Here is a 26,764-nt window from a genome sequence, read left to right as displayed (position 1 = left end):
AAAGGTAAATAAGAAAAAGAAGAAAAAAAACAATTTAACCCCTTCAGTGATAGAGCGACCCAAAAACCTGTTGTATCGAAGGCCTTTCTGGGGCTGATTGGGTTAAATTGTTTTCCAAACAATATGTAATGCGGTTATTTCTTGGGTTGGAAAGACATTTGTGACAGCCAAACAGATTTCAGATATCAAATAATATTTTAATTTCTGAATACTTTCAATTTCCTTGGAATATAACACACAAAGACTCGACCAAACAGTTCAGATATTATAACTTTTACAGTATACAGAAAAAAAAGTTTGCACTTAAAAAAAAAAAAAAAAAAAAAAAACCTTCAGTTTTAACACAAAACTGTAAACTCTAAGATACTGAATCAATCACGTTATCTATAAGTGCCAACAGCGTTATTTGTCATGCTGATTTGAATTGTATTTTTTTTTCTTTAAAAAAAGGGGAAATATCAACAATTATAATACAAAGGGATTGCAAATATACAAACAGGTATATAGGAGCTTCATAACAGGTCGAGAATACTATGTGGAACCCAATTACAAAAAATGTACTTATCTAAACCGGCTTGTCTTGGACACAACTATCTCCACTTGTTCCACAATCCTTTCTCTTTGTGAAAATCCAAAACAAAATCTATTTTGTGTAGTGAAGTGAGTTATGTGGTTCAAATGGGTAAATAATTACAGGTCTCGGGTTCAAAATTGAATTGGGGGGGGGGGAAGGGGGGGTCATCACTTGTAAGTGCGATTCCAACTTAGGGTTTTGTTTATTTTTTATATATATATTTTCTTTTTTTTTTAAGTTCCATTTTTTTTCCTATGATATTTTCGTGGGCTCTGTTTTAATTCTTGCAGAACATATATTTTTTTTTTAAAGGATACGCAGTTTTAAGCCAAGAATATATCAAAAAATATTATAGAACCACAGAATAAACTGGTTTGGAACCAGAAAAATACAAAAAGAAAGAAACCAGCTATAGATACATAGACACAGGACAATTAATAATTTGGAAAAAAAGAACTTACTTTCTCCTTTCTGCTAATTCTCTCCACATCTCCTTAAATGCACTTTTAGCGATATTTAAAAGGTTACAAAAAAAGACTAAATTTCCTGTTTTTGTTTTTACAAAAATGATAAGTAGCAAGTTGTTCTGAACGACACGTGAGTTTAAATGCATTCTGTAAAAGTTCATTGATAGTCTTTTTTTTTTTTTAATTCACAGTCCATTAAATTCTTCCCTCTGTTCTTTAAGTAAACTTGTAACAGCCTTATATCCTTTCTTAGCAGAAGGAATTTTAAGCAACCAGACCCCAAAGTCTTTTGCCCACCTCTTTCCCTTCCAATACTTTATGTTTTATTGAATGGACATATAAGGCCAGTTAAAACTGCTCCCAGACAGTAACATATCCCTGATTAGGGTTTCTATGGGGGTTTTACCTACCAAACGGACGAAAAACAATTGCTCTATGACAGAGGAGGAGACAGTGCGCAGAGAAGGTAGGCGAAGTAAAAGCTTGCCAAATCTTGTTGGTTGGTTGGGGTACTGGCTTCTAACATATTCTTCCAAAGCACATTGTGACTTTTCCTGCAAACTTTCCACGTGGGCTACATCAGAGAGACCACAGGCATCTGCAAGAAAAGTGTGATAAAGCATGTAATTATCTGATTAGGAGTTTCATTGCTCTCTTATGAGAACTGATACAATTTCAAATTGAAGGCCACAAAATTGCAGACAGTGTATGTAATCTTCCCATTCACATGCTCATTCAAATGAACTAAACATACATAAGAATACATCAGAAATTCAGCAGAGGGCCTGTTAATATTTAATAACAAAAATAATTCCATAATACTATTAAGGGAAAAAATGTGAGGGACAGGCCACATAATGTCCTGCAGGACTCGGTAATATATTCTCCTTGGAGGACTCTGCGTTTTTCTTTAGTCTTTGAAACTGCCTTAAGTGGCCCTTTAACGCTCATCTTGTCAGTATAGGCTGTTCAGAATCAGCCATGCAAACTGTGATCTCTCTGTTCACTTGAACTGATTTTTAGAAGGCCCCTATGAGAAGAAACCCAGATAGGGCCTGTACAATTTGGTATGCCCCAAAATACAATAAATGGGGTTTAAATCAGGAACGCCTTTGCCAAAAGAGCACAGGTTGTGACCTGACCTACCATTGGCTTATTTGAACACATTAAGCAGAGTTACACTTGCATATTGTCACACAAGCCATTAAATAGGTATGCAAATTGTTTGAATCATTCTTGGTGAAAAGATAAAAAACATCTACGTATAACTTATTTAATGCTGATGCCTTTGGGGGGCATTTACATGGTCTGTGTAATTAATGCCGTTTTTGTTGTTGTTTTTTTTTAAATAATAATAAAAATAAACTAACTGGTAGTGTCCTGAGATTATAAATAAAAAATGATATCCAACATATTCAGTAAGTGATCTATAATGAAATGTGAATTACAGATGCAAGCGTGAGACTAGATAAGACTATACATCTTAAATAATGACAGGCAAAAATGAACTAGATCAATACAGTAACTCTTTAGATGCCCAAATTGTTCCATTTAAATTGACCCATTTTTAAAAAGATAACACGTTATTTCAAAGAGATGGTTATGGGTACAGCAATAATATTAAAAGGAGGTTTGGGTTACGACCTAGCCCATGTAAAAAGTCCAGAAAATGTATTGGTTCCCTATATTCTTTTGAACACAACAAGGAATGAATTGTAGGTTTTATTCCACCATGTAAGATATAAATATGTATTCTTGTTTTTGTTTCCTGATTATCAGAATGAAACTCCTCTAAGTAATTATGTCACAGACGAATCCCTCATTGCTGTGGGTAAAAACTGAAATTTGTAGCCATTCTCAAATTTCAAGTTATTTATCAAAGAATTATTTTTACAGCTCAGCCTGAACTGCTGGGTTAAATGGGGATTACACGTGGAGACACATGAAAGCTGCAGCACGCCGCCCAGATACACTGCATACATTAGAAAGTATCATTTGTTTTACATAGTTTGGCCTGAAGAGTTAATTATTGTCAGATATATTACTCACACAGATTAACCCGCAATACATCCTAATTAGATTCCATAATACATCACATTATTGGTTTCTAACTGTTAAACTCCACAGCAGGCGTGTTGAATGAATATTTCTTGCATTTCCTTTTTTCCCCCTTTCTCTTCTGAAAGGGGTGCTTGTTTTGCTGTGTTTCACTGTTAGCAATGTATAAGTTATGGCTCGGCATGCCTTGCATTTCTACACTAAACGTTGTATTCTGTATAAAGTTACACTGGTTCAGCAGTGAAATCCAAACTGCCTGTCTTAACTCGTCGGATTCACAAATACACTTGGAATCTAAGTGATTTGGGCCATGCAGCTAAACAAACAACATTTCCAACTTCAGCTGCAGACTCCATAATGCCCAGAAAAAATATACATTTAAAAGTGCCTGCCTTCCTAGATTTGGGAACAACAATTATAACGAAAGGACTGGTAGTGTTATATATTATTATTAATATTAATAATATTATTGTTATTATTATACTGGTATATTAGTATTATACCGTTTACTGCCTCCATTTAAAAAAACAACAACATTACTTGTGTCTTTCAAAATTGTGTAAGCCTCACATATGACTTGTTCAGTGTAATATCTGAATATATTACAGACTGACATTTTTAGAAAGTTTTTATTTTTTTAGGACAGATTAACAATGTATGTGCCTTTTGTTCCCCCAAGTGGATCAGTCAGATCCCTCTGGGTTTTTAATGCAATGACTGTCTCATTTAAATAGAAACAAATAAGTCAACACTAATGTCACCCAGGGCACCAGGAGCTGTGTACAAGATACGAACACGTCTCTTACCTGAAGTAAAGAGAACTATGGCCTTTAAACAACTATATTCTGCCGAGTCGACGTGCAATGCCTTCAGTTTTTCTACTTGCTCTTGAAAGATTCTTATGTGGTCCATAAAGGCGACCACTCGGTCCGCGGACATGGGGGAGGCGTGGAGGCCAGCAGCGGCCAGCAGAGGGGCCACATGGAGGGGCATTGAGCACTGGGCAGCGTTGAGCACAAATAGCTCGCTCCAGGTCAGCCTGAGCAGGGCCACCTGGTCAGTGATCTGCAGGTCTGGGAAGAAGGGGATGTTCCTGGCCCATTCCACCGCGCTGAAGAGCATCCTGGCGGCCAGTTCACAAATGTTCTCGATGCCCATGATGTTGTTGGGTTGCATGCATTGGCTGCCAAACCTGGAGGTCGGGTAGGGCTCTGCCCGCAGGAGAAGGGATATATATCCGGATAGGTAGGAATGGCAGTTGAGGGGGTCTCCATTTGTCAAGGCGAACTGGCCATGTGTAGGCTGTGTGGGTGGCATTCTGCCCCTCTGTACGGCTGCAGTAAATAAAGAAGAAACTGCAGCAATTAATATCTGAATTGCCTTTGGTAATTCATGTCATGCAGCTTATCTAACACCAACATACACTTACTCTTAAACGTCAGTATAAACAAAATACATTTACTTTAAAACGTCATTATAAACAAAATACATTTACTATTAAACGTCACTATAAACAAAATACATTTACTATTAAACGTCATTATAAACAAAATACATTTACTTTTAAACGTCACTGTAAACAAAAATACATCTACTTTTAAACGTCATTATAAACAAAAATACATGATGGTTATTTTTTCTCTCCCTTTTCTAAGACATACAGAACAGATCCGGGGAGTGCTGCTTCTTTTAATGATTGAATTAAAACAACATAATATAATCTAAAAGCACCCATTGTACCATTGCTTACATATCACTGCAATGCTGGCTTAATAAAAACATGAAGACATTCAATGATTCGTCCATATGTGCTGAATCTGTCCTTATGTCTCCTCCTTCCATCTACACATATAATATTGCTGATTGATTTTAATTATATATATTTTTTTATACACCACTTTGGCCCTAAAAGGCCTTTAATTATTTGGAATATTGCTGTGAAAATTAGAACAGCGACAAAAAGGGGGAGATCTTCTCATGTGAACATCTTTAACAATTGCTTGCGGGTTTGAAGGCCCCTTTTCCCTTTTATTTGACGATATTTGCATGAAGGAAAGGCTGGGGACAGGCAAGGGCAGAGCACACAAACACAGATGCAATAAGTAAGGTGCCAGGAAGTTGCCTGCGTTTTGCTCGGATCTGCATGTGCTGTTGGAAACACTGCAAGGCTAGTTATTCCTGCAAGAGCACAAAGAAAACAGGGCAGACACTAACCCCTCACCTACATAGCAGCAGCAGCAGCGCCCTGAGCATGTCCAGGCTGCACAGCTCGCCTTCCTCCTTCTCCTCCTCCTCCTCCTCCTCTCATGTTATAGCACAAAAGCTTTGCCTCTCACAGGGGCACCTCGCTGCCCAGTGAGGAGCAGACCTGGGGTGCTGGGGGTAGGGGGGATGCTGGGGTAGGGGGGATGCTGGGGTTTATTTTAAAGGAAACTCACAATGACATTGTGCTGTAAATGAAGGGAGGCTGTTAGAGAAGCCAGCACCAAAACGGCAGCCTAATCTTCAATCAGTTTTAACTCCTGTGCAAAATGACATTCTAGGTCAGAGGAGCAAGGTCCGTTATTCCAGGGGGGGGGGGACATTGTTGCAAAAAAAATTAAATATCCTGTATTCATCTTTAACCCATTCAGCGCTGGGGGGAGAGCCCGAAGTGGCCAAAGGCTCACCCAGCTCTGGAAAGGTTACATATTATTATTATTAATAATAATATTATTATTTTAATTATTATTATTATTTATCATTGCAGCAAGGTAACACCGATCCTAAATTAAGGTGGCCGAATAAATAATAAATAATACAAATAGTGGGAATGATTAAAGGGACACACACACACAAACACACACATACAGGCTTGTCCATGCATGGGAAAGTTACACAATTCTCTGTCTCAAACTGACTGGTGACAGGGGGGTGGGGGGGTGGGGGGGGAGAACAATAGGCTGGAAAACAAATGAAATCCCAATACCTTCCCGTCTCATGCCAACTTTGAGACACTTTTTGAGGCGGCAGTACTGACACTGATTGCGGTGGTGTTGGTCTATAGGACAGTTCCTGTTGGCACGACACGTGTAACTCAGGTTCCTCCTCACACTTCTCTTGAAGAAGCTCTTGCAGCCCTCACAAGTGAACTGGCCATAGTGTTTCCCACTGGACTTGTCCCCACACACCACACACTCAATGTGCTGCTGCTGCTGCTTCTCCCCTTGGTTCTGCTGGCTGGACTGGCTGGACGGGTTGGACTGGGCTGGGGTGCTGGGGGGGCCCCCTTGCCCTGGGGTCTGTGGGGTGTGGGGGGCCCCAGCTGGTGGTCCTTGCCCCGGTGGTGCTTGAGATGGTTGACTTCCTGGCACATCGTCCTGGGGGTCTCGCCACGCACCCACTACCATTGCCATATCTGTGGGACACCGTTTCCCAACTTCTTGTCCCCACCCCCCCTTTTTTTTCTTCTGATGGTGGTTTTTTTGAGGGGTTCAGATGAGGCAGCTTACAAAATTGTGAGAGTGGGGGGGAGGGGGTTGGGGAGGGGGGGAGGAGAGCCAAAAATCAGGAGCAGGCTGGGTACACTGGTGTGGGGGTCAGGCTTGGGGATGTCTCTCTGAGGTGCAGAGGAGACTGAGGCCAGGTCCAGCGAAGATCACAGTCAGCCATTCAGAAAAGCCATGGGAATAAAAGAAGGGGTTAAAAGATGGGGGGAGGGGGGGTCTGGAGTGTGGGGGGGGAGGGGGAGAACCAGCTCCTCCAGCAGTGACAGTCAAAGGTGGGGGTGGGGGGGTCTCCAGCAGCGACAGTCAAAGGTGGGGGGGGGGGGGGGGGTCTCCAGCAGTGACAGTCAAAAGTGTGTGGGGGGGATCTCCAGCCTGGGGAATCCAGCAGCTCCTTCCTCAGGCTTCTTTATGTGGTGAGGGTCTTCAGGCAGCAGGAGAAGGAGAAGAGGAGCCAACTCTCCAGCAGCAGGGAGTAATAGTGGTGGTGATAATGGAGCAGATCACAGCCTGCTGCTGCTGCTGGACATCCTTCATGCAGAATAAAAACCCCAAGTCAGAAAGCAGGCAGGGAGCTGGAGGTGCTGGGATCTGCTGAGGAGGCACAGAGCTGGGATCTGCTGGGATCTGCTGAGGAGGCACAGAGCTGGGATCTGCTGGGATCTGCTGAGGAGGCAGAGAGCTGGGAGTGCTGGGGTATGCTAAGCAGGGGGGGTAGGAAGTGATTGCGCGGAATGGGCACAGCAGACTGGCTTCTCTCCGAGCTGCTCACCCAGCTCTCTATATAGTGAACTTTGACACGACTGCTGCAACTTAGCACACGTTGCCATGGCGACGCCGCTCCTTATAAGGCGAGAGATTGTGTTTGACTGGTCAGAGCTCCCCGGGCCCGCCCCCTCGCCCCCATTGGTCAGGCCAGGCGAGTGGCGCTGTGCGCCTTTAACCACGCGCGGCGCCCCCCCCGGTCCTAGAGGGAGCCGGTTTGGCTGGCACTGGGGGGGCTGCTCACAGCAGACACAATGAGATTTATGGTACAAAAAATAAAAAAATATATAGATGATAAAAAAAATTAAATCTGCACTTAAGAAGGTGCTGTAATAACAGGGGAAAGCTGGGAGAATGTGAGATATTTGCAGAATTTCTGGGTTATTTGATGCTTGTGTATTATTATTATTATTATTATAATATATATATTTCTAGATCATCTTTATTTCTGTATTGTTCTCTCAAAATACTTAAAAAGAGAGTGATAGGAGAAGCACACACACACAAACACACATACATACAAACACACATACACACAAACACACATCTATATATATATATATATATATATATATATATATATATATATATATATATATATATATATATATATATATATATATATATATATATATATATATATATATATATATATATATATATATATATATATATATATATATATATATATATACACATACACTTTGTATGTGTGTGTGTGTGTTGTTGTTTCCACACATTCAGTGGGGATTCCTTCTAAGAAAACATCCCCAAATCTTTGCTTTAATATTTAATTTAAAAAAAAATGTAAAATAGGCAAAATATAACATTTCTGTCAGATGCAGAAAATGAAGAAAAACTCATGAATATAGCCACAAGTCTCACACAGGTTCTCTAAGACTAATAGACTGGGGGAAGGAATCAGTGTGAGGAATGTGGATGGGCAGCTGTGTTTTGTCTTTACTGCTGCTCGAATTTGTTTCTGTATAGATATGTGTGTGTATGTGTATGTATATATGTAATGTATGTATGTATGTATGTATGTATGTATGTATGTATGTATGTATGTATGTATGTATGTATGTATGTATGTATATAATATATATATATATATATATATATATATATATATATATATATATATATATATATATATATATATATATATATATATATATAAGTTCATAGTTGCAGTAGGAATATGTGCATACGCTCCTTTATTGAGGAGAAAGGCAAACTGAATGTCATGGCTTTTCCAGGAGAGGTGATGTATGGGGCAAATGGAAAATACTCCTATATTGGAGAATGGAAGTCGGGTACCGCTTGATCACTTGACCATCAGAAAACTCAATAGCTGGCACTATTATTTACTTCAGGGAAAGCATTTGGTGTCAGGGTTGGGGATACAGATGCTTGTTGGTTTAAGCCTAATTGCACAGACAAGGCAAAGTGACATTATCACCAGAGTATGTCTATAATTTTACTGCAATTAAAGCATGAAACTCAAACGGACTTTCCTATGTCTGACGGAATGGGTGCAATATGTGAGACTAAGATAATGTTTAAGGTATTGTCTAAAAAAAAAAAAAATTATACATATATATATTTGAAGAATTGTGACCTAGATCATTACAATGTGTAAAGTGTATTCTATATATGTTTAGTTATATCTAGAGATGAAATATTAAATTAAAATATGGCGTGAACTTTGATGCTTCCAAACTTTCTCCAAGAATGAGACATATACAGTATATCACAATTAATGGCTACTGCATCCTGTACAAAACAGGCTATGTACTGAATAATGTAAGGACACCATGTGTATGTGTATAATATATATATATATATATATATATATATATATATATATATATATATATATATATATATATATATATTAGCTATTTGTACAGATATGTATAATGTCAATTGTATTCCTCTTCATTTCCTATAACAGAAAATAACCACGCAGTGTATTATATAAGGATATATTTCTGGTGTGTTTATATCTATCATATATATACATACATACATACATACATACATACATATACTCATATACACACACATAACCATCATGCCATGTTGTTGAAATTAAAATATAGCAAAGCAAAATACTAGGCATTTCGGAAACACACACACACTCTCGGGTTAACACGTATATATTATATTCTTTAGCTATGTATCTATATTTACATTGAGTCATTCATACATCCTTTTTAATCCAACTGTATATGGTCCGTCTTTTAATTCCACTGTAATTCTTCACAGAAATAGCAGATTATACAGAAACCTGAAATTGTTCTCTTTTTCCACTCTTCCAGCTGTAGTTGTAAAAATGTAATTTGGGATTTTGCAATGAGATTACCTCTCAGCTCTTTGAAATAGATACAATTTATACAAAGACACATATTGCAATTTTGACATATCCCACTCCTTTTCTGCTCCCATAGATCGTAACATCTATTTGTATTCTTTGTAGCTTTGGGTTTCAAAAGGACGTACCGTGCTTACACTAACATTTAACTCATAGCAAAACCCATGTGCTGTGTATCCCAGTCAAAACACATTTCTTTTCACGTTAGGATAATAAAATCACATTTAGGCAATCAGATTGCAGTTAATATCTTATTATTGGCCTGACTGAGCACATATAAAAGGTCAGTGTTTAGGAAGAAATTCTCTTTTTGGTGAATGCAATCTACAGTGATAAATTACATTTCCAACGTTATTAGAACATTGTTGTAAACCAAGCCATGTAAATTAGGCCATCTCATAAGTATCATCTTCTTAGCAGACGTCTCGTTGTACTGCACACTTTATATATAGTGTCACTTGAAATGTTACTATTCATTTCTAATGTGTATTTTGCACATTTTTAATTGCAGTTAGTTTTTCCCCCAGACAAAATATGCTGTAAAAGGTAACATATATATATATTATTCTAAAAGAATGCCAGTAACACGTAGAACTGATATGCGTTGTGGTCAGCGGTTTAAAATTACGGCAATACTATTAAAATATGCAAGAATAATTCATTTCTGTTTAGTTAAAGTGGACCTGTGAAAGGCATGAGGCTTTTTCTTGCTGAAAGTTGAATATTAGCCATGTAAATGATCACAACCTCAGCTGGACTGTGAAAGCATCTAACAAACACCTAGTTTAACTCTGAACTCAGTGGCAGCCAGTTACGTGTGTGTGTGTGTGTGAGTGTGTCTGTGTGTGTGTCTGTGTGTGTGTCTGTGAATAGAGAGAGTGGCTCCTATTGTGTTCTTCTGAACTTCCAAGTCAATGCAATTTTTAACCACTGGCTTGTGGTACTTTGAAAATCCCCAGGGGCTGTCAGAGTTGGGTCCTCTGAAAAATGTACAGTGCTAAATCAGAGCATATGCTGTGGAGGAAAAAATGCCTAAGACTGGAATATGTACAGTATCTGTCTGCCCCCTAGTGTAAGACTCTCATCTGCCTAAAACTGAACTCAGAATGAAAAAAAAAATGCTATCTTAAAGGGAAACGACTTCTGAATCACGTATGCATGCAAAAAAAAAAAAGAAACTTATGCACATATTAATCTGATTAACTCCTAAGGATTTCAAATTAATTGGCTTGGACTTTGCAAGAGTGTACTGTAAAGTTTGTGCAGTATACTCCCTGCGAGCCAGGGCTGAGTGGATACAGGAGGCTGATTCACTGTGGTCTTTCACTGTTAAACCTTGTGTGCCTGAGCAGAAGGCTTATTCCTTTCCAACCCAAGAGGTGTCCAGCACCGAGACAATAACCATCTCTGCATCTGCATGTGAAGCAGCCCCTTCCAGGGAGAAGCCTCGGTGAGTACCTTCCCTTTCCCCTGCCTTTTTCTGCCTGGGAAGATGTGCCCAGGTCCACATTCATTTCTCTCTGAGCCATATTCTAGGCAGATATATCACTACTGTACTTGTATACCTAATAAAAAACCCACATTTGGCTACAGGTTACTAATTCCTGTTTAATTGGCAAGGTGGGGGGGGGGGGGGGGGGCGATGTCACACCGGCTGTTTGCGTATTCCCCATGAAAATTAGTGTTATGTAGCAAATAGAAATATGACTCTCATTTCAACCGATTTGTACATTTGCAGACCACGTTGTCAATGAAAACAAATACAAAAAATATATTCATTCACAGCATAGAGGAGGGCAAAGAATATATATATATATAAAAAATGAAAAAAAGACAGCAGAGATCAGATTAACCAGGCTAAGGAATAGTTAAAGAGATAGAACATCACAGGGAATGAAAATAGTGTAAAATGCATTAAATGAAAGAAACATACCAAACACGTATTTTCCTTGCTGAGCGTCCCACATGGCTTGCATCTTCTTGCTAAAACTGCAATTCCCTTTTTACTTTGGCAGGTGAAGTAACTCCCCTTTTGCACGTTAAAGGATATATGTCTTTGCAAAGAGAAAAGAAAGCTCCCTTTTTCTGTGTTTATTTTAAGCGATTGAACAAACTGATAAAAAAAAAAAAGTAGGCAAAGAGCCTTCAGAGAAGAAGAGAGAGGTGGGAGAAAATATCCTCAACATGAAGTGAAGTGCTTTCCATGTACTATTTGCCTTTCAGTCTTTGTAAAACTTGACACTATAACTTGAAATATCCTGGGTTTGAGAGAGCTATAGCTTGTGAGGAATGTAAGCCTCGCCTTTAAGAAAATCCCCAAACCCAAGGTAAAAAAGCTGCCTGCACTGATCCTCTCCCATCTCATTCCATAGAAGGAAGGGAGACTCTCTACACCTTCTTGTTTGAGGCTGGGAGAGATGGGACTTTAAACTCTCGTCCAATTGAAGACAAAAAAAATCTTTAACTTAATGGGGTTTTTGAGACAGATGTAAGAAAGGATTTGAGCTGCAGATAATCACACAACACCTAAAGGTTGTATTGCAAATGTACCCCCAAAACACAAGACAATTACCTTATTAAGTGACATGGGGTTAGAATAGTCATACATATTCTGTTTAATTGTGAAATAACTTTTTGTTCTAAGGAAGTCGGATGGATGTTTATTTATAGTATGAACAAACTGAACTTGCAAAACATACATCCAACCCTCTTTTGACTAATTTCCCCAATAAAATAAACCCCTTAAAGTGTTTATCTTTCATAATTGCCTTGTCTTGTGATGTAATACATGTAAAATGCGGCTTCTTTTAGCCTAGCATATGTAATATTCATGATATGCCTACCAAACTAATGAATGAAACACTAACATATAAAAAATGGAATACATTGGGCCACATTTGGCAGGCTAATACAGTTTCAACTAATGGATTCATTTTTGTTTTAAGAAAAGACTGATGGAGGAATGTGGACCTTTTTATTTTAAGAACCTGTTATGGTAAGATGTATGTCACATTTGACAAATGGAACAAACGCTCTTTCACTTTTACTGCCCTTGGCTTTAATAGGAATTAAGTTAAACACAGCACTGAATGTTAATTACATGTTTACTGGTTAATGGAAATTACAAATGGTTTTGCCACCTCAAACAATGATGAAAACTACGAAGACACTGTAATTATAGACTTTAAGGAAAATAAGTGTGAGTGTTGATCAGAAGCAGAATAAGTCTTTTAACTATTCATTAATACCATAACTATGCTTTGCTACAAAGTTTCCATTGGTGTTAGTCTAATCAGTACATGTAATATACTGTGCTGTGGGAGACAGCCCCACTGATGGAGATCAGCGCAATATTTCACTAGCCTGAGGGAAACCCACCCTAAAACCACTCGGGTGCTAATTATTAAGGGATGGTATTGCTGACAGGCATATGGTGTATTTTTAAATCTGTAGGTTGTTATTGGAACAAAAGTTCTTGTTTAGCATAATAAACACCGATGACGTGTGGATTTCCTATATGTTAGCCATTCTATATGTGACTGAAAACTGAAGGTGGTTAGAAGAAGAGCAGACATGTGAGATCATTATATAATGTTTGAAGATTTTTTTTTTTTTTTTTAGGATTCCATCAAAAATGTGCCCTGGGTTCCTCGCTGAATTACATGGGCTTTAATTTAAACCAGAGGGGAGTTCACTGGCTGAGGTTTTTTAAACTTTGGCCCACATTGTAGTGATAGCTGCTACTCTGATCCCAAGGGTCAAAGGTGAACACTACCCCTACCCTAAGTGCCTACGAATTGTTAGATTGAAGCCAGGCTGCGAACTAATAACCATAATTAGCAGCACTCCTAGTACAGCCTGTGCTAAATGTGGACCTTTTGGTGCTAAAACAGTTTTTAGATCTGTATCCTGGAATTGCAATAGTGGTGTTTGCTGGGCTCTCTCTCTGGCATTCCCAAGGCACTGCCTTTGTCTTATAAGGAATGGGCTCTCTGAATGGTGTGAAAAGGGACCGAGAGGGTCGCTTCAAATCGATTTAGTTGTTCTCTGTGTCTTTTCGGATCAATGCCCCTCAATGGTCTTATATGTGCTCTTTCAACCAAAAAACTTGTGCAACATTTTCTGTCTGTATTCTTGCTAAATACAATAAATTCTGTGCTTTTTTTTTTTTTTTTTACCAATCTGAGAACACTCTTATCATAAAGACAGCCGGGACAAGGCAATTAAGCACATGCAAAGGGGAAGGCAGATTCCCCACATTAATACTGCTGGAAATGATGTTGATAATTAGCAAGTGCTTTTAAAATCCATCCCGGACAGGAATAATAACGCCCAGATAGATATTAGATAAGATGAACAGGTGCCCATTGTACACTTTTGGTATAATTGTGCTTATAATATAATTTTCTCCATTCTCTCTTTGTCTTCAAAATAAACGATAGGTCAAACTCATCTGCATTCTAGATTTGCTAATGTGACTGTCCAAGAAAACCCATTTAATCATGTACACGAGGCATACCTTTGCATGGAAGTGCTGTGTACAACAAGATACATTGAGCAGAATACAAAGGCACATTAATTCCAAAGATGACATATCACACTCATAACTTGATATGTTAATCCTTCTGTATCACACATTTGAATCTAAAACGCATTATCCCAGAATCTACATTTGATAAAGATCTTACAAAGTGCAATTCATTTTAAAACCAGCCAACTTACTACAGTCTTATTGCAATAAGTTAATTAATTAATTATTTGATAACCAGAACAATCCTGAATTCAGCAATACCTAGGAAAACCTGACAATTGCTTTACAAGACATGACATATTTTCCAATAGCACCGTCATTTATTGTGTGTCTAAATATTTAGAATACAGACATTGAATAGTGCTAGTCTATAGAGGCATACAATTACAAAGGGAACTTACATTGAAAATATGTGTTATTATAAAAAGATTTTTGACATAATGTTTCCATCCATAAGTACCATTCGGAGGTAAAGCAGGATAAGTGCAAGAAAGAGGTACAGATTGAGCAGGAGGAGGAATCAGGAATCCCTGTCCTGCACAGTAGCACACCTCCTGTAGGGATGGGTATTGATCAGAAGAGAAGCTTAAGATGTCACCACACTAAATATTTACTGATCACACACAAATAGCTGGGACTTGAACGATCTTCCCCTGTGTGGAAAGCAGAGGTAGAAGGGTAAATCATTTTATTAGTGTGTATAAAGCAGAGAGCACACTCTGGGATGGTGTGTTTTAAGATGTGTCTTTAGCTGGATGAAAAGAGTTAGGAAAATCGATATTCAGTGATTAGGAGACCCAGTGGTGACTACACACTTATAAGAGAGACTACGAGTTTCATGGATTTAGTTGCAGGAAAAAAAAATAAAATTAAAGGAACCATTATAAGGAGGAATGGGGGGGGGGGGGAAAGGTTTACACCAGGTCCACAAGCAACGCAAAGGTAGAACCAAGTGAGCAAAAAGGAGTGGAATAATACGAATATATCATAATAATATTAGACTGTACATCGGAGGATTAAGTAGTACTCATATTTATCACCAAATGGAACTAGGTAACAATATCGGGCCTTAACTGCTTCAGAGATACTGTGAATATGCTGCTGTCCTCTCCAGTACTCAAAGGGTTACAACGTAAACACACACACACACACACACACACACACACACACACACACACACACACACACACACACACACACACACACACACACACACACACACACACACACACACACACACACACACACACACACACACACACACGTTATTTAATATGCTTTGTTGAGTAACTAGAAGTGTCTAGGGTCACTGCCAGGTCCTTGATTCATACGAATGTTATTTCAGTATATTGCCTCAACATATGAAAGTAATATATAGGCACTACAAGCAGTTACAGGGGCCTTTAATCCACTTGTTTTGGAACTCTTTGCGTTTCCAGTTCTGTTTACCTTAAGCTGCTTTGGGGAATGTGCTGAACTTTATATATCAGAGTTTTTTCATATACATGGGACTAATACTACTGCCTAGGGTACAGTTAAGTACAATACAGTATCCTAAAACAAATCGTTACATTAAGTAGAACTGTGACACTAACGCACGAGCTTTGCAAATCAATTCCTGCTTAAAAAGGCTCATTGCAAAGTCTAAAATAAAATTTTAAACTAAAAAACGCAGTGACAATGCAGTGTGTAGATTGTAATGAAATAAACCCCTGGCACTTTCTTAATTGAACTACTTAGTTTTAAGGGATTTTAGAACATTTAGAAATGTGTTTTTTACTCTGCTACTGTACCCAAATCTTTGAGGTTATAAACATCTGTAAATAATAAATCCCTCCTCCAATGACTTTACAATAGTCTTAATAAACCCTATTCACCTCAAGTATTTAAGTAATGTAACTTGTTATATATATATATCAGTAAGATATACATATATCAGTAAGATATATATATATATATATATATATATATATATATATATATATATATATATATATATATATATATATATATATATATAATATCTTACTGATTCTACAAGTCCTGTCTGTTCTCTAACACAACCTTTCTCAAACATATTTTCTCTACCATTAGTGCAGCAGGAAATATAGGGCTGGCAGAGCCTAATTAACAGTCCTTATTGCTGAAGCGATTTTTTTGTAGGAATCCCGGTGGATTAGAGTCATGTATTCAGGTGTTCCTAAAACATCTCTCACTTAACCACTTAACCGCCGGAGTGTCCAGAAAGACAGCCCCCCCCCCCCCTGGCACTGAAGGGGTTTCCTCTGGAAGGTATTGACTTGTCCTGTACTTGGGGCGGAAAAAAAATTGATTTGGTGTCATGAGTCCCCGGTCAGAGTAACCCCTTCAGGCCCAGCTCAGGACAGAGGTTAACCAGGCCAATTTAAGATAAAAAAAATGTGATTTGACGTGGATATACAACAGTAAAATGCCATATAGATATATTACAACAGGCAATCAATTCTACTTCACACACACACACACACACACACACACACACACACACACACACACACACACACACACACACACACACACACACACACACACACACACACACACACACACACACACACACACACACACACACTAGTATGTATGTCTGTATGTATGTATGTATGTATTTATGTATGTATGTATGTATGTATGCAAGTTAACTATATATATATATATATATATATATATATAGTGCAGAATAAATGAGTACTTCAGTATTAGGTGGTACCTTTTTTATTTGGACTAACAATTTGTGTCATAGGACAAGCTTCCGGGAGTTCTCCTCGCTTCCTCAGGTCAGCAATACTGGTTTACATAGAAATCTATGGCTAAAACAGAGGTTTGTAACGCAGAAAAAACCCAGAGATTTAGATAAGGTGGGTGAGAAAGGGATGTTTGAAGAAGGTGACAAGTAACAGCATGGAGGGGGAAGGGGATATATTGTACATAACAGAGAAGAGGCAATCAGGAAGGGAGTATAAAATGACAATACACGTTTAATATAATACAGTATATCCAACATTTAATACTGATGTTTCTTGGTAAATATTACCATTGTAGTATGAACATAATACAGATATTCATAACAATTAAAAGAAACAAAGATAGATTACTCATTTGGGTGGGGTGCACAGAAACATATATATTTTTTTACAGAACAGTAGTAATACTAATTGTAATTTAGCACTTTAAATATTAATTGTTTTGACCAAACTTTATTAAAGGTTTCATCATTTAAATCTAGAATAAGTTAACTTTAGTTAAATGTATGCTGATGAAGACATATTTTTTTATTTTATGAAAAAGCAAAATAGCAGTGTATTTTGTTGCATTGTAAAATGTTGTGTCCAGAGGAGAAAGATGAATGTTTAATTCTTTTCAACATTCTACATAGGAGTTTTACTCACCATAAAAATGAATTAAAAATAGTATATATTAAAAACCCATTTAAACAAGGACAATCAGGTACAGGTGAAATCTAACAGTGAAATAGCAGAAGGAATATATATTAATTACAATATACAATAAACTATTTATATAGATTTTATATTTGATTATCAACAAATATTTGCATTCAGCCATTACATTTACTGAGCTGCATTAATGAAATTAAGTCTCAATTAAAATGTTGAATTCTACTTTATTTTGAATAATGGCAACAGTGATAGCAAGATTTCGCATTTCCACATTGTATATGTCCTTAATTGAGAGTTAAACGTTTTGGCAAAATTAACCAATACATGAAACAAATGTACGTGTGTATATACATTTGTGAGTCATATGTTGGTAGTACTTAATGACTGAAATAGTTTTTATTTACAATTAATCTAGGTACAGTATAACCCATAGCTCCCTGTTACTAACCTATTTCATATATATTAAACCAGTTCTGATGCCTTGACAATTGGTGAAACATATTTGTAAACTATACAATGATTTGACTACCAGTTAAACTAAATCACCTACTTTACAAGTTTTTATTATATGTAACATATTTAGTTACTAAGTATGTTTGGGCAATTGGTAATATTGTTGATCATCCCTTAGTTATACCAAGGAACATTGTAAAAAAAACCTCTCTATGGTGTGTATATATATATATATATAATTTTAACTCATGCAGTGCTGGCAAGCTTGCAATAGTAGCTAAAAGTTAAATTGTCTAATTATCTTAAACAACCTAAACATAAGAGTTAGATAAATGTCATTATGGTGAAATGCTCAGTATATTTATCTGATAATAATAATAATAATAATAATAATAATAATAATTATTATTATCTGATAACATAAATAGCAATCTTTACCATTTAGCAAGAGTATTTGACATAAAGGAACACTTTTAAAGATGTAAGTCTCCGTGTAAGGAGACAAAGTATTTATAACATCCCTGAGTAAGTGCATTTAGTATTGTATTGTATTGTATGTCTTTATTTATATAGCGCCATTAATGTACATAGCGCTTCACAGTAGTAATACATGTGGTAATCAAATAAATAACAGATAATATAAATAACAGATCATGGGAATAAGTGCTTCAGACATAAAAGTAACATTAAGGAAGAGGAGTCCCTGCCCCGAGGAGCTTACAGTCTAATTTAGTGATATTAGAATGAATAATGATGATCTCACAGTGCATTGGCGATTATTGAACTTCTAATGTATTTATTGCCTTGCAAAATGCAGTGTTTTATCATATACAACCAGTATATAATTACATTTTATTTATGATGCAGAATCCATTCTGTATAAGAATACAATATTTCTGCTTTATACATACATAGATAGATAGATAGATAGATAGATAGATAGATAGATAGATAGATCGTGACGTTTGCAGTTGTTATATGTAAAGTTGCAAATATATGTTTGTAAACAAATGCACAGACATTTTTGTAAGTTACATTAAACTAAAGCAATTACAGTTTCACACAAGTTATAAATGCATTGCCTATTGAAAATCAAAAGAACTGTCAGCTTTTGCATTGGTTTGTAAGTGTTGCTAAGTTTGTATATATTTCCCCTGCTTCTCACTATCTGTCTTTGTGCCTCCAGGGCCACTAGAAGAATGCTACAGACCCAAGATTGCTCTCAGAGTTTCTCTTCCCTGATGATGGATTACCATGTCAATTTAAACGGCATAGGATTAATTTGTTTCAATGATTTCTCTTTAGGATGAATGCCAGTCTCTTTCCATCTCTCTTACTCCCCTGAACAACAACAACAACAAAAAAATGCCTTCCATGCAGCAATTTAGGCAGAGGATAATAGCTGCAGACAACATAGGTGTAATTCTGGGAGTTTTATCTTATTCTAGGAGATGGAAGCAGAGTTGGTTAGTTGAAAATGATATTGGATCCAACACCTATTCAATAAATACTTGTCTGGTAAGTAATTCAGTGCAGAGTACTTTTGACATATAAGGAGTTAATTTGTCTTGGATATTAAATTGCACATTGAAGTATTCTACCTAAAAAAAGGTCATTTATATCTCTAATACGATCCACATAATGGCTTTGGAGTACTTCCCATAAAAATTAGAAATACATAGACTGGAGATTCATCTATTCTCATTCTGTTTGCATTGTTTTCTGAATCTCCACACCACAAATGATGTATAAAACCTATGTGCACAGTTTCCTCTCGTACTGTATGCTGCAGAGGATGGCTTCAACATTCTCACACCCTGATGTGTAATACTGAAGCAAAAAGTTATCAAATAAACTATTGCATGAAAAAATAACCCTTCCACCGCCAGAGAGGCCAGCAATGCATTGCAGAACAGACTACACAGGTCACATGTCTATTGTATTGTCAATTATTATTTTTTCAATAGGGTGAAGGAGAGTCAGTGAGTAAAGACACTGGGGCCAATGCAGAAAGCGGCGAGAAGCCCTATCTCGCCAGTTTTTTGCCAAATATGCCTACAGCAATTCAGTAAGTGGCAAAAAACTGGCGAGATGAGGAAAATCCGGCGGTTTTTTTTGGCGTGAAAAAAAATCTTGCAGCGCGGGTGGTGAGATGCAATATCTCGCCAATTTAAAACCTCGCTGTATTCTAGTAGCCCCGATCAGCATCTCGGCGCTGATCGCGGCTATAAAATGGAGAGATTTTCTCAAAATCGCTCCGCCAATAAGAAAGTAGTGCTGAGGGCGAAAAGGGACATAGAAAAAAAATCTGTCCCTTTTCCTGGCTCGGATTGATGCAGGGGGGCTCTTACACACTGCACCCATCCCTGCTAACCACAATATATATATATATATATATATATATATATATATATATATATATATATATATGCAAATATAACTTTGCATATTTGCTTTTCTGTGGAGGTTTTCTGTCACTTTTTTTACTCACCATAACTTAACTCAGTATTATGGTTTATATATATATATATATATATATATATATATATATATATATATATATATATACACACATATATACACACATATATACACACATACACACACATATATATATATATATATATATATATATATATATATATATATATATATATATATAAATAACTAAATAATACACCAGTAACCCCTTCAGTTTCATATATTTATTGGCATGCACAGCAATGACACTATAGGGCTCGCCATCTCTCTGCCGGATTCCTCTCCCAGATATGCGCACTCTCCTGCATACTGCGAGGGGATTCCGCCAAAAAGATGGAGAGTTTAAAGTATGGCGAATGGCCATTCTCGCAGTTCTCTGCATTGGCCCCACTGACTGAAAGCAATGGCACTAAGTCTGAAGCAGGGGAACCTGGTTCAAATCCCTGTTTCAGCTCCGTGTGACCTTGAGCAAGTCACTCTATCTCCCTGTGCCTCAAGGACCAAAAATTGATTGTAAGCTCTACGGGACAGGGACTTGTGCCTGCAAAAAGCTTATGTACAGCTCTGCGTGCACTGTCAGTGCTGTGCAAGAAAAACTATTGTTATAAATAGGGGTGTTGCTATATATTACTTATTTAAGGAATGGTATAAAAATGTTATGATTATATATGGTAATCACAGTGCAGGCCAGATTGAGATATTTTAATTTGGTGATGGTTGATGTTGTGGGGAGAGGAACCAGAGAGCTGTCTGCAAGTACATGCTCTTCATAGAGATTGTTCCCATTCCAGCAACCGAGCGGGTTAGTTAATGGAAGGATATTTTCCCACAGTAGACAGATTATTTGATCCATAAGAAACAATACTCGTGTGATTGTCTAGCTCAGGGGCGCTCAACTCGTCCTCAACTCCGGCACCCAAGATTTTCAGGGTATCCTAGCTTCAGCACAGGAGGCTCAGTCAAAGACTGAACCTCCGATTGAGCCACCTGTGCTGGAGCAGGGATATCCTGAAAACCTGACCTGTTTGGGGGGGGAGGGGGGTGCATTAGACATAGAAAAGAAAGATGGTATGATTGTAGTAAGTTACACTAGAAACTGCATCCAGTAACAGATTTTCACAATAAGAAGCTGAAATGAAGGTGTCTTGCCTTTCTAAGTCCCTGGTGGTGTCAGGGCGTTTAGATGCTGGACACAAATGAAGACACCTATTGAAAAGTGTCTGAAGAAGATTAATAGGACTTGTCAGTGTTGTGAAAGCTGTTTTGCTCTACATTCCTAACAGCACAGGATGAATTACTGATGAATGCTCAGTTATCAGCCTTATCACTATCATTAGATACTAAATCAAACCGAGCACTTATCTACAATCTAACATTTGAAATTGCTTAAGAAAATAATATTATGTTAGATAACCATTTAGTATGAGATACCATTGGAGAAGTGTAAGACAATTATTCAGTTAGTCAGTTTTGTACACTGCACCCACTAGCTTATTAAGTGGCAGTTAGTTTACCCAATAACTGCCCATTTCAGTTTCAAATCTCAAAGTTATGTCCAGTGCACTCCTAAGAGAGACATACATGACATATGACATGTCTAAGATCTATCTATTATCTATCTAACATCTATCTATTATCTATCTAACATCTATCTATTATCTATCTAACATCTATCTATTATCTATCTAACATCTATCTATTATCTATCTAACATCTATCTAACATCTATCTATTATCAATCTAACATCTATCTATTATCTATCTAACATCTATCTATTATCTATCTAACATCTATCTATTATCTATCTAACATCTATCTAACATCTATCTATTATCTAACTAACATCTATCTATTATCTATCTAACATCTATCTATTATCTATCTAAAATCTATCTATTATCTATCTAACATCTATCTAACATCTATCTATTATCAATCTAACATCTATCTATTATCTATCTAACATCTATCTATTATCTATCTAACATCTATCTATTATCTATCTAACATCTATCTAACATCTATCTATTATCTAACTAACATCTATCTATTATCTATCTAACATCTATCTATTATCTATCTATTATCTATCTAACATCTATCTATCTAACATCTATATATCTATTATCTATCTAACATCTATCTAACATCTATCATCTATCTAACATCTATCTAACATCTATCTATCTATCTATCTATCTATCTATCTATCTATCTATCTATCTATCTATCTAACATCTATCTATTATCTATCTAACATCTATCTAAAATCTATCTATTATCTATCTGTTATCTATCTATTATCTATCTAACATCTATCTATTATCTATCTAACATATATCTATTATCTATCTGTTATCTATCTATTATCTATCTAACATCTATCTATTTGTTATCTATCTATTATCTATCTAACATCTATCTATCATCTATCTAACATATATCTATTATCTATCTAACATCTATCTAACATCTATCTAACATCTATCAAACATCTATCTATCTATCTATCTATCTATCTATCTATCTATCTATCTATCTATCTATCTATCTATCTATCTATTATCTATCTAACATTTATCTATTATCTATCTAACATCTATCTAACATCTATCTATTATCAATCTAACATCGATCTATTATCTATCTAACATCTATCTATTATCTATCTAACATCTATCTATTATCTATCTAACATCTATCTAACATCTATCTATTATCTAACTAACATCTATCTATTATCTATCTAACATCTATCTATTATCTATCTATTATCTATCTAACATCTATCTATCTAACATCTATCTATCTATCTATCTATCTATCTATCTATCTATCTATCTATCTATCATCTAGCTATTATCTATCTAACATCTATCTATTATCTATCTGTTATCTATCTATGATCTATCTAACATCTATCTATTATCTATCTAACATATATCTATTATCTATCTGTTATCTATCTATTATCTATCTAACATCTATCTATTTGTTATCTATCTATTATCTATCTAACATCTATCTATCATCTATCTAACATCTATCTATTATCTATCTAACATCTATCTAACAGCTATCAAACATCTATCTATCTATCTATCTATCTATCTATCTATCTATCTATCTATCTATCTATCTATCTATCTATCTATTATCTATCTAACATTTATCTATTATCTATCTAACATCTATCTAACATCTATCTATTATCAATCTAACATCGATCTATTATCTATCTAACATCTATCTATTATCTATCTAACATCTATCTATTATCTATCTAACATCTATCTAACATCTATCTATTATCTAACTAACATCTATCTATTATCTATCTAACATCTATCTATTATCTATCTATTATCTATCTAACATCTATCTATCTAACATCTATATATCTATTATCTATCTAACATCTATCTAACATCTATCTATCATCTATCTAACATCTATCTAACATCTATCTATCTATCTATCTATCTATCTATCTATCTATCTATCTATCTATCTATCTATCTATCTATCTATCTATCTAACATCTATCTATTATCTATCTAACATCTATCTAAAATCTATCTATTATCTATCTGTTATCTATCTATTATCTATCTAACATCTATCTATTATCTATCTAACATATATCTATTATCTATCTGTTATCTATCTATTATCTATCTAACATCTATCTATTTGTTATCTATCTATTATCTATCTAACATCTATCTATCATCTATCTAACATCTATCTATTATCTATCTAACATCTATCTAACATCTATCAAACATCTATCTATCTATCTATCTATCTATCTATCTATCTATCTATCTATCTATATATCTATCTTTCTATCTATCTATCTAACATCTATCTATCTATCTATCTATCTATCTATCTATCTATCTATCTATCTATCTATCTATCTATCTATCTATCTATCTATCATCTAGCTATTATCTATCTAACATCTATCTATTATCTATCTGTTATCTATCTATGATCTATCTAACATCTATCTATTATCTATCTAACATATATCTATTATCTATCTGTTATCTATCTATTATCTATCTAACATCTATCTATTTGTTATCTATCTATTATCTATCTAACATCTATCTATCATCTATCTAACATCTATCTATTATCTATCTAACATCTATCTAACAGCTATCAAACATCTATCTATCTATCTATCTATCTATCTATCTATCTATCTATCTATCTATCTATCTATCTATCTATCTATCTATCTATCTATCTATCTATCTATCTATCTATTACAATAATACAAATAAAAACAACAGCCCTGGATGAAAAATGGGGTACTTCCCATATGTATGTGCAGGGCAGCCGACAGGGGGGGGGGGGGAACTGGGACAAGTCCCGGGCTCTGTGGCTGCGGGGTCCCATGGTTGTTGATAGGCCCCCGGCTCTCCCCAGCTGCTGCGGGCCTCCTGCCAGGCCTGTCTCTCTCTCCCACGCCGGGCGTCTCTCTCTCCTACCAGTGTGTACTGGAAGCTGGGCCCGAATTCCGGGCGGAAGAGGCCCGGCGTGGGCGGAAGAGGCCCGGTAGGAGGACTGCAGCAGCTGGGGAGAGCCGGGCACCGTAGACCTGAGACCATACCCAAGGTAAGTGTGTGGTATTTATTTGGGATGGGTAGTGTTTGCATGTATTTGGGTGGGTATTGTTGTATTTATTTTGGGGGGGATAGTTTTGCATGTATTTGGGGGGGGGGTAGTGTTGTATTTATTTGTGGGAGAGTAGTGTTGCATGTATTTGGGGGGGTAGTATTGTATTTATTTGGGGAAGGATAGTGTTGTATATATTTGGGGGTGGTAGTGTTGTATGTATTTAGGGAGGGGTAATTATTGTGGGGGGAATTGTATGGGTATTGGGGCGGGTTGTGTGTGGGGGGGATCGATCTGTGTGTGTGTGGTTATGGAGGGAGGAGGGGATTAGTGTGAGGAGGAGGGGATTGAGGGGGCTGGTGAGGGGTGAGGGGGGAGAGAGTGGAAGAGAGAGGTATAAGAATGAGAGACAGGGGCAGAGAAATGTATGGAAAGAGGGGGGGGGGCAATAGATGAGGAGGCTCGCGAGTAGGTGTGGAAGGGGAGAGCTTGCAAGAGCGCCAACATTTGCAGTCGAAACTCTAGGCCTGGGCCCCGGTAAACCTGTCAGCGGCCCTGTATATGTGACTCCTCGTACTGCTCCATATAACTACTCCCCACATCGCAAGCGGATGCAACAGGGGCAAAATACACATACATTTACCTGACACGGGCATATGCCTTTCTGTATTCATTTCATCAGGTCGTTCAAAGTTCTAGCAGCGCAAATCTGTCACACAGGGATGTAGATTCGTTGTAAGTTGTGTACACGTGAAGATTAAGCTCTGGAAAGCTCTGTACATTCTAATTTTGTCTATGAAGATTCCAATGTTGGTCCCCTAACAGTTATCACAATGTAAATACATGTACATTAGTTTCATGACTAATATACCTTCGTGGTGTTTATCTCCCCATATACTGTATAATCGACTTGCATTCAAATAATGCAGCAATTTCATACCGAGCATCACAAATAGTAACGTTACTTGGAAATATTTCACCCTGGCTCATTAGTGTCAGGGGTGCTCAACCCCAGTCCTGAGCCCCCACACCCCCCACAGGTCAGGTTTTCAGGATATCCCAGCTCCAGCATGGGTGGCTCAATCAGTGGCTCAGTCAAAGACTGTGTTGAAGCAGGGACTGATTGAGCCACCAATGCTGAAGCAGGGAGTGATTGAGCTACCTATGATGAAGCTGGGACTGGTTGAGCTACCTGTACTGAAGCAGGAATATCCTGAAAACTTGACCTGTTTTTTTTTTGGGGGGGGGGGGGGTGAGGGGGGCTTGCTTGAGGACTATAGTTGAGAACCCATGCATTAGGTGACACAGAATTTTACTCGTATGCCTGTTTGGCTAAATATAGTAAGTATACATTACCATTCTCTGAAGAAGATGGTATCATGTATGACATCATCACATGCATTTAAAACTGAAACGTTGAAAAAATGGGTGCAAAATGAGGTTAATTGCTGTGAGTAACCCTTGTAATGATGACTGCTAGATTGTTTGTGGAGGTATAAAGTAACA

The 26,764-nt window shown here is 36.8% G+C and overlaps 1 protein-coding gene across 4 annotated transcripts; it reads right to left on the bottom strand.

Annotated features, from left to right (window-relative positions):
- Positions 1-1,155: 1,155 nt before the first annotated feature.
- NR2F2 (nuclear receptor subfamily 2 group F member 2) lies at positions 1,156-11,891 on the bottom strand. Of its 4 annotated transcripts, none has more exons than XM_075575252.1 (3): positions 11,660-11,891; positions 3,906-4,433; positions 1,156-1,639 (listed from the first exon to the last, which is right to left on the bottom strand). In XM_075575252.1, the coding sequence occupies exons 1-3, from the start codon at positions 11,700-11,702 to the stop codon at positions 1,365-1,367; spliced, it is 846 nt and encodes a 281-aa protein (XP_075431367.1). In that variant the 5' UTR covers positions 11,703-11,891; the 3' UTR covers positions 1,156-1,364. The 4 variants fall into 4 exon arrangements, with proteins under 4 accessions (XP_075431367.1, XP_075431365.1, XP_075431366.1 ...); XM_075575250.1 differs by lacking the exon at positions 11,660-11,891 and adding an exon at positions 6,068-7,406 and having other exon boundaries at positions 3,906-4,454; XM_075575251.1 differs by lacking the exon at positions 11,660-11,891 and adding an exon at positions 6,068-7,405.
- Between the last annotated feature and the right edge of the window lie 14,873 nt (positions 11,892-26,764).

This window comes from Ascaphus truei, chromosome 18, assembly GCF_040206685.1.
Source record: "Ascaphus truei isolate aAscTru1 chromosome 18, aAscTru1.hap1, whole genome shotgun sequence".
Lineage (NCBI taxonomy): Eukaryota > Metazoa > Chordata > Amphibia > Anura > Ascaphidae > Ascaphus > Ascaphus truei.
The sequence above is the reverse complement of the archived record's forward strand: the minus strand, read 5'-3'. Positions and strand labels throughout refer to the sequence as shown.

Bases quoted from the DNA above. Each gene is read 5' to 3' on its own strand.
- NR2F2 (XM_075575250.1), bottom strand. From the start codon at position 6,494: ATGGCAATGGTAGTGGGTGCGTGGCGAGACCCCCAGGACGATGTGCCA. The intron at 4,455-6,067 runs GTATTGGGATTT...TAATTGCTGCAG, and splicing joins AGTTGGCATGAGACGGGAAG to TTTCTTCTTTATTTACTGCA. The intron at 1,640-3,905 runs GTAAGAGACGTG...CTTTTCTTGCAG, and splicing joins CATAGTTCTCTTTACTTCAG to ATGCCTGTGGTCTCTCTGAT.